Source organism: Melozone crissalis, unplaced genomic scaffold (genome assembly GCF_028551555.1).
Source record: "Melozone crissalis strain CALT ecotype California unplaced genomic scaffold, PUWL_Pcris_2 ptg000005l_1, whole genome shotgun sequence".
In the NCBI taxonomy this organism is placed as follows: domain Eukaryota; kingdom Metazoa; phylum Chordata; class Aves; order Passeriformes; family Passerellidae; genus Melozone; species Melozone crissalis.
The window spans coordinates 35,138,728-35,149,962 of NW_026535783.1; the positions used below are offsets into that span (position 1 = coordinate 35,138,728).

The 11,235-nt window shown below is 40.8% G+C and overlaps 1 protein-coding gene across 5 annotated transcripts in view; it reads left to right on the forward strand.

The window, feature by feature from the left end:
* The window catches only part of SLC35D2 (solute carrier family 35 member D2), a 60,760-nt gene extending 51,818 nt beyond the window's left edge, over positions 1-8,942 (forward strand). For 2 of the 5 annotated variants that reach the window (XR_008483778.1, XR_008483779.1), the window contains exons 11-12: positions 5,470-5,857; positions 8,098-8,942. Coding sequence is in view for 3 of the 5 variants with exons in the window: in XM_054287040.1 (XP_054143015.1) it covers positions 4,214-4,333 (120 nt within the window). In the remaining 2 variants the exon portion in view is untranslated. Of the gene's footprint in view, positions 1-4,213; positions 4,344-5,469; positions 5,858-8,097 lie in introns of those variants that run through there. The other 3 variants (XM_054287030.1, XM_054287040.1, XM_054287048.1) reach the window with 2 other exon arrangements.
* Positions 8,943-11,235: the final 2,293 nt, after the last annotated feature.

An 11,235-nucleotide genomic window follows, 5' to 3' on the forward strand; every position in this document is an offset into this window, starting at 1 on the left:
TAGTTGGTTTTTTGGTCTTCTGGGGTTGTAGGGGTTTTGTTTGTTTGTTTTGGTTTTTTGTTTTGTTTTTGTGTTTTGGTTTTTGGTGTTTTTTGTTTGTTTGTGGTTTTGTTGTTTCAGTTTTGGTTCGGTTTGGGGGTTTTGAGGGTTTTTTTATTTTTTTGGTTTGGCTTGGTTTGGTTTTGTTGTTGTTTTGTTGGGTTTTTTGGTTTTTGTTTTTTACTTTTGACTATTTTTCTGTTGGTTTCATTGTGTTTATTTCCCCCCAAATACCTCTTTTTGGAGTAAAGATAAAACAATTTACAGCTGTGGGATGCAAACTTCAAATCTTTGACTCACACAGATTTTAGTTATTACGTTAGTCACATGCTCAGGCAAAGCAGAAAATCATTCTAGGAAAAAAATCTCTCCAGTTAGCTCAAGACTACTAGATTAAGGAAAAGAGGAACTATGCAGTGCAGGATTGCTTTTAAAAATACGTTGTATTCAATCAGGGAATTACATCAGCACTTGAGTCAAAGCCTTACTTTCATGAAGATTGGAGCTTCAAGTTTGTCTAGACAAGTAATTTACAGCAAGGGGAAAAATCTAAACCATTGAATCCTAATGTTGTAAACAGTCTGTTATCAAGACTGGTAATACAGACAGAGCTCTGCTTTTCTCAAGGACCACCCACAAGAGAAAGAATTTGATATGGCAACTTGCCTGAAAAATTTATTTATGATACCCCAGTATGTGGTAGCTGCATGAAAGAGCTGTACAAGTGGGGAGTGCTTTGCTGAGGGAGCAGCTGATGGGATTGGCCTTGACAGTGACTGCAGCAAGCACTTCAGAAATGCCAGTCCTCCTAAAACACAGAATAAAGACAGGGAGTCTTCAAAGAGCCGCCTGACTATTCTGCTCTGTCCTTTGGTCTTTCCGCCATTATGGCATTTCAAGAATCCCAAATTAATCATAACATGTGTAAAGGGACAGTTGTCTTTCCTCCTGCCCCCTTTCCTTTTAAAGAGCCTTCTTGATTAAGAGCCTACTTGCAGACCTTCTGCATGGTCTTTGAGCCACAGTAGCACACATCCTGGCACATATGGGTTTCTGAAGGTGAGGGCAGAGCTCAGCATTACAACCCAGAGTTTTCCAAAGTGAGACACACCATCAGTCACTGTCGGCGACTGCAGAAGGAGCATGGCAGACATCTGGTATAAACTGCCCCTTGACAGCCCCTAGCATCTCCTGAGACCACTGTAGGACAATGACAGCTTTCTAAATCCCCTTTTCAGTCTTAGATATTAAAACTGGATACCAGCATCCACACTTACACATTTTAGAACAGTCTGTGTGATCTACATTGAAATTGCTGTCCAGCTTACTGAGAGAATTGAGAGAGAGATAGCAAAATACACTTCTAACTGAAGTCCCCTACATTGATTTTGGTGTATTTTAACATTTCAGAAATTATTAAAATCAAGAGTGACTGTTACATAAAGCATGTTTTGAACTAAAGCTGTCTAAACTTTTCCAATGTTTCAAATCTAGCTGAATCTGGGCATTTGTCAAGAAAAACTGAGGCAGACACACCGAAAAGGAGACCACCTGTAAAACAGTGCTCTCCTCTCCACAATGTTTTGAGGTTTTGATTTTAGTGGGTTTGGTTGGGTTTGGGGTTTTTTTTGCTTTGGTTTGGTTTTTTTTTCCACTTTGGTTTGGCTTTGAGTGTTTTTTAAGGGGTCGACTGGTTGTGAGTTTTTGCTGTTGTTGTTGCTACCAAAAAGAAAGGTACATGAAAAAACAAAAGGGTGGTTAGGGTTCCTGGCTACTTGTTTGGTGAAGAAATACACAAAAAAGGAAGCTGGCCCAAGAGGGTTATTACAGTCTTCTCTTCCCTTCTCTTTCCTCTGCTGCTCTACAAAGTTCCGAGTTGAATGGTTCAGGAGTGAGTGGGGAGCAAGGTCAAACACATCTTTACACAATGAAATCACATCTTGATAGCTTTGCTAGCTCAAGGGGAGAGTATAAAACCTACTGGAGGATGACCTGTTGCATTTTGCAATGCCCTGAATTATCCAGGCAGCTAGGATTGTTACTCCCTAGGAAAAAATTAAAAATACTTAGGGTATTCCCAGGGAACTTTTTGGAAAATCTGTGTGCCAAAACAATTGTTGCTACTGTTCAAAATGCTAAAGGCCTGTTTCAATACAGCAAGAGACTTAGTTGAAACTGTGACCTGGGAGGAGATGTCCTCCTGCCACCAGGCTTTGCTATGTTGTGAGCACAGTGTGAGTCTGTGCTGGTGAAATATATTCACTGAACAGGTCCATGAAAATTATATTGAGATCTAAGTTCTTTTCACTGTCTTCAAATAGACATTCACCTAAAATTCGCTGTAGAAGTAAATAGTGGGAAGAAACAATGACAAAAATGTATTTGTGCAGAAATATTTGGCAAAGGAAAGGAAGAAGTCAAAAGCAGCTATTTTGACATAGATTAAAGCCTATTTTGGGTGCAGGAGAGAGGAGGACATGTCTGGCCCCAGTGCCTGACCTGGATCAATAGAAGGGGAGTGATCTAGGCTGAGGACTGATACAGGTACAGGGCTCAGTAGGGAGTCTGTGATTATTAAGACCTCTGGATCAAAGTGACTCTCCATGAAGACAAGAACATTTGTCCTGCATCAAAGACACTAAGATGTGAAGCCACCTTTTTGGAAGACTTATTGCAGACATAGGGAGGCTGGTTAGTATTACTGCTGTTTAATGGCTTAGAACATGATAATGCTGTGAGTGTTGGGAAATGCAGTTCTTTCCCTACAGATTGGACAGCCTAAATGGCTTCTGGAAGAAAATAGATGCAGCCTATATAAGGATTATAGCTGCTTCCTGTCCAGGGTAGGCTGACTTCTACAAGTGTGCTTCAGAAAGTACTGATCTGTCAGCACAGAAAGTAAGCTGGAGAAAGGCTTCCAGTGACCTCAGTGGGCTTTGGCTCAATCCCTATTGAGAAAGAATGAACCTGCAGGAAGCAAGACATCTGCTGAAAGCAGATATTGTGTTTCAAGGAAAACTATAGTATTGTAATCTGTCTACATTCAGTTCTAATAGGTTTTTTACACAGCACGAATCTCTTGCAGGGAAGTGACCCAACTGAGTTAATCAGACCAACTGACAATTCTTACTGAATATTGAAGTGCTATTATTGAAACTATGAGAGCAAAATACCAGATTTTAAAGGGTTATGTAGGATGGCCGAGCCAGTGCCTGGGAATGAGGTGTAGCAAGGCCTCACTCCTGGAACAGGCACAGCAAGGATGTGCTCTGCAGGGAAGCGAGCAGGTTTGTGCTGCTGACATGAGGAACCATCCTTCTTATGCCATACTGGAAAACGGAAGCACTGCCTGGCACCTGAAACTGTCTGCTGGGAAGCAGCAAACCAAGAGTTGGCCTCACCCCTGAGACATGCTGAAACCAAAACACAGTCAGCAGTGCAACCCCAGCTTGTGCGTGGGGAACAGCAATGGTGCCTTGCCAGGAGCACTCCAAATTGTATGAAAAGCAGAACAACTCAGGGCTGAGAGAACAAATTTGACCTGTAGGTTTTATGTACGCTGCTGTTTAAACAAAGCTCTCAAGTTAGAGGGAGCCAGGCAGCTATCTGAGCAGGTACCTCTGGGGGGCACTATGACCACAAAATGAAACCCTGGAAAATTTGGCTGCTGTTTTATTCCCCTGGGTTTTTTTCGTCTAATGGCATTGCAGGCTTTGTACACCCATTCAGCTGCTCTCTCCAAGATATATACTGAGGGGTTTTTGTTTGCATGGGTTTTTTTTAGGAGAAATTAAAGAAAAATTAAATGCTGATTTCGAGGGAGTTTTTCTTGAGACAGAGCACAGTGAAACCCAGAAAAAGGCATCAGTGATCTCTGTTCTGCCTCAGCCATACATAGACCACAGCATGTTTCAGCTCCACTCTTAGGTCTAACTATCCAGCAGAAAGTCCTGCCTTCTGTACACCTCTCAACAGCATGCCATCCACATTAATAACTTCCGAAACACCTGACTGGGCATGCTCGCACCAAAAGCCCACTGATGTCAACACAGTATTGAAGAAGGATCAACACTACAGGAGATCAGCCCATGGGGCACACCTGGTTCTGGTTTATGTCTGCTCTGCTTGCAGAGTTTGGTCTAAATCCCCTGTGTTGTTCCGTTCCTACCCACAGGCTACCATATGGCTGGGAGTCAGATCATCTGACTGCTTTATGGGCTCTTATCTTTCACTGTGCTGCACACAAGAAGAAATACTTCTGGATCTTGCTCTGGTAGAGCAAACAATTATATAAGTGACATTAGGTAAATAAAACATCTTTTTGCCTTTGAAGAACACAAAAGAGTGTTATATATCTTCTTGCTGATCAAAGGTTTTATATTGCCCTTTTTGTTACACACACAGATTGCTGTATTTGTCTAATGTTTACAGCATGTACAGCTGCTTTAATCTGTCACTCAGATTTCATAGTTTGTCTGCCTTTGGTTTTATCTCAGCTTTGAACAATAAGGCTTAGTGAGAAAGTATAACTGGGTATTTATGCCCCCTTTTTATTCCAGCTTAGGTTTTCACCTGCATCTTCTTTCTAATCCATTCCACCCCCTACTTTCCAGCCTGTGCTGAGCAGCACTGATGATTTAAGATTATAGTAAACAGGATGGAAATATTTCAGACATCATCGGAATGGTATTCTCCCTCACATACAGTGACAGAGGGACTTGAGTGTGCATGCAAGAGTGGGAGAAAAAAAAGAAGGCTGTAAAAGGAACTGAATTTAAGCATTGGCAGCCAGACAGTGGTGTTCTCTGGCAGACTGGCAGCTGCAAGTTGCCTGGAGGCTTTTTGGGCATGGTCAGGAACCACAGAGCCAGTTTCATGACACCCTCAAGAGTGCAGCCAGACAGTCATACACAGACTTCACAGCACCATTTTAAAGCATTCTTAAATCTAAATCACCTTGAATTGTAGAGTCCACAGCTGACTTTCTAAAAATGTAAATGAAGTTTTGAGCCTATGTGAAAGTTGTGAGACAAGTATAATTGTAACTTCAGCTTTTTCAATTCATTTGAATGCATATCTGTTTTAAAAAAATAAGTATTGATTCCCTGATATTTTAGAGTGGAGAACCCAACTCGGCTTAAACAAATAAAGCAGCTCATCTCAGTGGGCTCCTCCAGGGTTTGCTGCAGCTTGGCCTGTGTCTGGTTCTTTCACTGATCTCTGGTACCTAGATAGGTCATGCAGTGAATTTGTTTCTTGACTTCTTTAATTTGTTTTCTTCCTTAGATGGGACCAATATCTGTGAAAACTAAAGCCTCTTTAAGATGAAAATTAATGAAACCAGTTTTGCTAGCAAGAGTTGAATACTTTGTGACTTTAATCAAGGGCCATTCTTTACCTTTTTTGTCTCTTCTCTACTGTACTTTACAGAGGCAGAATATCTGGGTCACCTGGAGAGAAAACCTTTTGATGAATAAAGATGTGCATGCTAGGAAGTGGAGAAGAAAGAAACCTAGAGATGAGCTGTCTAGGGAAAGGGATGTGAGATTTACAGGAGAAGTGGCCCTGGTGGCAAAAGAATCTTGGAGAAATGTCTGCAAGGTGTGAGTTCTGGACATAGCCTCCAGTGAGACAACCAAAGGAGGACAGCTGCAGACTGAAAGACTAGGAATGTGTCACAGCTGAGGTACTAGAACAAAGACCAAGGAGAGCAAAAGATGTCCATGAAGATGGAAATCAGCTTGTGAGGCAAATGTCTAATTCCCAAAGCCAAGTGGAAAGAGTTTCTGTAGAGGGGAAATTGAGAAAGCAGCAACAGGTAAGTAATTTCATTTTGCTTTCGGTGCTATAAAAGCAGTGAAAATCTTTAAACCTTTCCAATATGTCTGATTCTGCCTGTCCCATTGCTTCTCCACAAGTCTGCAGGCTTGTGGAGTCATTCTAGCAGCTCACTCTTATTCCTAAGGGTCCTAAAACTCCTTGCTGCTACCTGGTTTGAAATGTGTGCCCATCAGGGGGCAAAACCAACACCAATCCCATTTTTCTCCCTCCTTCTCTATAATTTTGGACTGTGAAGTGAATATGACTTCAGTCACATAATGGGAATGAGCTGGGGGTCATGTGGCCCCTGCTGCACCTGAATTTTAAATTTATTTATTTCAGTTTATCTTCTGGGGCTATTTTCCTGCAAGATAATGTATTACAGCACACAGCCCACAGTTTTAATTAAAGCCTGAGAATGTTTTGTAAGGAAGTTCTCCAGACTGCAATGACCAAACGCTTCTGAGGATGTTATATGTATATCACACTTAACCGCATGCACCCAATGTGAGTTGCTCAGAAAGGATAAGCAAAACACACTCTGCCCTTTTCTTCAGTGCAGGAATGGTTTTGAAAACAAGAATGTTTAAGGATTAGTTCCCTACCAAAAGAAAAACCAAACCAGCAGAAGCTCTTGGTGTCTGAGACAAATGCTTGCAGAACATTGTCTAACCGTCTACACATGCTGATTTTATAGACCCAGGCTTTAAAAGGCAGCTTTCTTCTCCCAGAGCTCCACCCACATCATAAATCAATAAATAGATCAATAAATAAAGTAACAAAATATCTCTGCTACTGATACACAGTAGATGCCAGTTTCTCTTCCTGTTCTGTTTGGCTTCCAATGGATTGTATTCCAATGAATGGCACAGAGTGGGTGGCCCATACATTGATAATCACCTTAATTTTCAGAGTTGCCTCTATTACTAAACTGTGTCACTGATCCTGTCTGGATTACAGAAACCAATTTTACTGATGAAATCACAGAGAATTTCAGTAAAAGTTGAATAATATTCTTTCAATATTGAATAACTGTGTGGGTCTGGCTGTGCTTGCAACATAGGCATATGGCAAGCACATGAACAACATGCTGTACTCTGAACCTATTGTTTTAGTTTGTTTCTAGCAGTTTCAGTCCAGAAAAATCCTTTGCTAGTAAATTACTTGTGATGGTTTGTTAGGAGAAAAAGATGTCACAGCAGAAGAATATCCTCTCTCCTTGATGCCCTCCCTCCCCCCTGCCTGTTGAGAGAGTATTGATGTTGCACACAAACAACTTTTTAATTTTCTTTTTCCTAAGTGTAAGCAAGTCTGGCAAAAAGAAAGTAAACTTCATGATTTAATAAGAGTAAATCAAGATTTGTCAGGAAAGATAGTCCTTTGTTAGATTGAGTTTCATACTTGGATAAAACAGGAAATCTTACAGACACATATGCCCTCCTCCAGATTCTAATGTAATAAAAAATATTGCCTCTCCTCAAAAACACTGTCTACTTTTATCCTTGTACATTGTATCACAGCTATATGAACACAACATTCATATCCTTGTAAGCAACAATCACAGATACTTGTTTCTTATTTGAAAATTTCAGATGTTGCTTTTGGAGTTTTTGAGGACACACTCGCAGCCATCTCACCTTTTTTTGCATTCTGTAATGGGTTTGGGCATTAGACATTTGCCTCACAAGCTGATTTCCATCTTCATGGACATCTTTTGCTCTCCTAGGTCTTTGTAGCAGACTTCACAGTAAAACTGAAAATCAGTGTATTTTTAAAATTTTGTTTTAACTTTTAGATATAATACTTTTATATATTCTCTAATCTAGTTGCAAACTTCTGCTTAATGTCAGCAACAAGTTCTCTTTTCTTAACAGCTGCTTAACAACTCAATAGAGAGCCTCTGGCTCCCCAGGTGCCATGTAATTCCAGCAGTGGGCATATTCTAAATCCCACTTAAATGTGGAGTAATTTTCTACTTTTTCCACAAGAGAAGGGCCACCCAGCACAGTCTGATACATCTGATATGTTGGGAGTGCTCACAAACACAGCAAGAAAGTGACTATTGCTTTTTCAGTGCCTTTTCGCACCCTATTCGATGTGTAGCACATCCGGATAGTGCATCCATGTCTGTGCTGGAGATGGCAATTTCCTGCTTTAAAGCTGTTCCTCCACATGCATTTGGCCTTCTCATTTTTCTTCATCAACCATCTTCTCATGAAACCTTAATTTCTGTTGTAGGGTGTTTATTACCTCCCCAGCGAAGCAGTGCGGACAGACCACAGCCTCTTAAAGGATTTGAGATTCTTCCCTTGATCTGGGCATGGCTGCCTGCCTCTCCCTGGGAACAGCCACCGTGTGGAGCATCACTCATCCTCTTACAGGACTGCTCTTTGTCCCTGGCACTCAAAAGCTGTGCTGCTGAACCTTGAGCAATGTGAAAGTGTGCCACGTAATTTGATGTGAGGTGACACATCAGGTCAGCTCCTCTGGGGATGAGATGTTGCCCCCGGTTCCACCAATCATCAAGTTATCTAGCAGCCAGCTACCTGGCCAAAGAAGCACAGCCCATGTACACAAAAGTGGAATTCAGCTAATTTCACCTCCAGAAGCTGCTTTCTATGTTGAACGTGGCAACACAATTCAGGAGGCACGCAGAGTTCCTCTAGGTGCTGGTAAGCTGCCCTCACCCTGCTGAGGTGACTTCCCAGTGTTCCAGCAGCACCCTGTGGAGCATCCAGATAGGGAAAGCTACACCTAAGCTTGGAGGTCAGAGTTACACTGGGATAACCCCAAGCACTCTCAGGGCCATATTAGTCCTTTTCCTCTTCTGGAGGCACTGGACATTTTAGCATTCGTGTAAATAAAGTATGTGTGAAACATATGTTGTATCTTTCCACACAGACACACATGCATGACACAAATGCTCTGAGGCTATCAGGTCATTTATAATGCTCTTTGGTTTTTATTACCAAGTAGACACAATATTTTTCATGTACACAACTTGCATATTCACTATTATTTTCAGCTGTTTTAAAGTAATAAATATTCTCATGCACCTGGACATAGTGGTGCTGCAATTCTTACACATTTGCCTCTCTCCCATCACTTATTTTAAAAGTTCAGTATTGGTCTTTTTCTTATATTTCCAATGGTGTTACTCTAAATACATGTATGATCTTAAAACAAAAAAAAAGAAAAAAGAAAAAACAAAGCCAATGGACCTGCCATTTCTCTGCAATCTTGTCAAGACAAGACTCTACATGGTGCTTCAAAACAGAATAATGGCATTTATCCCAAGGTGTGTTTCTAGCTTCGCTCCCCCTATCCCCAGCAGTCTGTGTGGTGCACTGACATAAATTTGTGCTTGTGAGTGTGCACTATCACATAGGGAGCAATATCTGCCTTTCAAAATGCAGCTTTTTTCTTTTGAGAGCTTTTGCTATCAAGTCCAAACACTGGAAAAAATGGGAAGAATAAATCCTCCAATGACACAATTTACAAAGTGTGAAGCTTTAAGATATTAAAATATTATTAAAAGGGTCTTCACTTTGTTGGGTTCACTCACGTCCTCTGCATTGAACTTGACTTGCTCTAGTTAATATGACGTTTCCTTGAGTCAGAGAAAAAAAAAAAGGAACAGAGTGAAGCATAAAGGACATATAATCAGGCCAAGACCTCTGGTATCAGGAAAGGACTAAGAACAATCAGTGACACTGGAACACGGATGCACTTATTCTTATAGAAGCATAATAGCTTTGTTCTCAATTCAGATATATTTTGAAGGTATAATAAAATGTTACACTGCAGTTTCTCATGATATGATGTCCTGGGTGGGTCCTGACATACATCAGCATTTTAGAAATGACATTTAACATCTAGCAAGAAATGAAACATAATTCTCCAGGTTTACAAGAATGAGTAATAAAGGCCATGAGTGATGGTCTGGCAGAAAAATCCTGGCAAGGAGGATTACAGTGGATTTTAATATGACTTTGCAATGTCATGTAAGGGTACTTTTGAAGTCTACATATTTTGGTAGCTGCTTCTCCCTCCATGTACCCCAGCTTTAGCATGGCTGCATCAGAAAAATGGAATGAGTGCCATTATACACGTGGTATTGTGCAGATTTAACTGCTGGATTGTCCCCTGGGAGCAAGCCACTGAAGAAAGCCCTGCCACAGATTGTAACCTTTCTTCAGCAGAGGGGTGAGTCACAAGAACACATGCACAGGTGTGACAATGTGTTTTGATAGGCCATATCTTCTCCCTTTTTTTGATCCTGGTGAAAGACCCTTCACCTCTGAACAATTGAGTGCTTTAGGTGGCATGGCAGTCACTAGCTGCTCCTTCCATGCTGCTATTGGAATGACACTCAGGTAAAGGGAAACTTCTTGATGGCAAAAGTTGTGGCCAATAGGGAGGGCATTCCTGATAATGTAATTATTAGCCAAAGGAGAAACTCTGGTCACCTCCAGCAGGCTTCTCTAAAATCCATCACAACATTAACAGTAGACTTGTTGACAATTCTTGCTCCTCCTTCTAGGTGGGTGAAGTTCATTCTTAATGAGGGGCTTCTACTGCTAAACCCAGGTCATGCTTTCTGGTTTTTTCAGTAGATGAAAAATGAGAGAGCTTCTAAGAACGGAGCTTAATCTGTGAAGAAATGGGGAACTCAGCGTACTCACTTCATAAAGAAACCTCTAAGGAAATTTGCTCTGTTAAATTTCTCTAGTTTAATAGCTGTGAAGTCATAAAATTTAACTGAACAATGGTTTTCCATATAAAGGTCTCTTCAGTCAATAGTTCCTCTCTAAGCTGTTCCAAATCATCTTGGCTCCAATAAGATCAAATGCTCAAACAGCCTGTGCAGGAAACAGTGTGACTTCTATAGGTTTAGCAGCTGTTCAATACGTTCTGTTCTGGTGTACAATTCTGTCACATTTTTCACAGGCTTCTGTTATTGTGTCTATTAGACAGGACACATAAGAGATAATTTTTTAAAGCAGTTTGTGGGGGGAAGCATTGCCTTTTACAGTATTTTTTAATTGACATGTAAACAGAAGTCCAACTTATTTAACCTGCAAATGGTTTTGCAGCAAATTAGCAATATAAAAGGGGACTATCTGAGCTTCCAGAGTCTGACAGATGTTTTGCAGTCCCAGGTGGTGATTAATGTCAGTGATATTTATTTATCTCATGAACACTATAACAAATGAAAACACAGCCTATTGAATTTCTTGTGCTTGTTTCACCAGAAAATAAAAACAATATAAATTCTTTTAGTCCCAATTCCGTTCTCCTTATCTACAGGTCAATAAATTGGAAATACAGTGGAGACTGAACACAGTTACTCGTCATGTAGCTCAAGTTCATCAG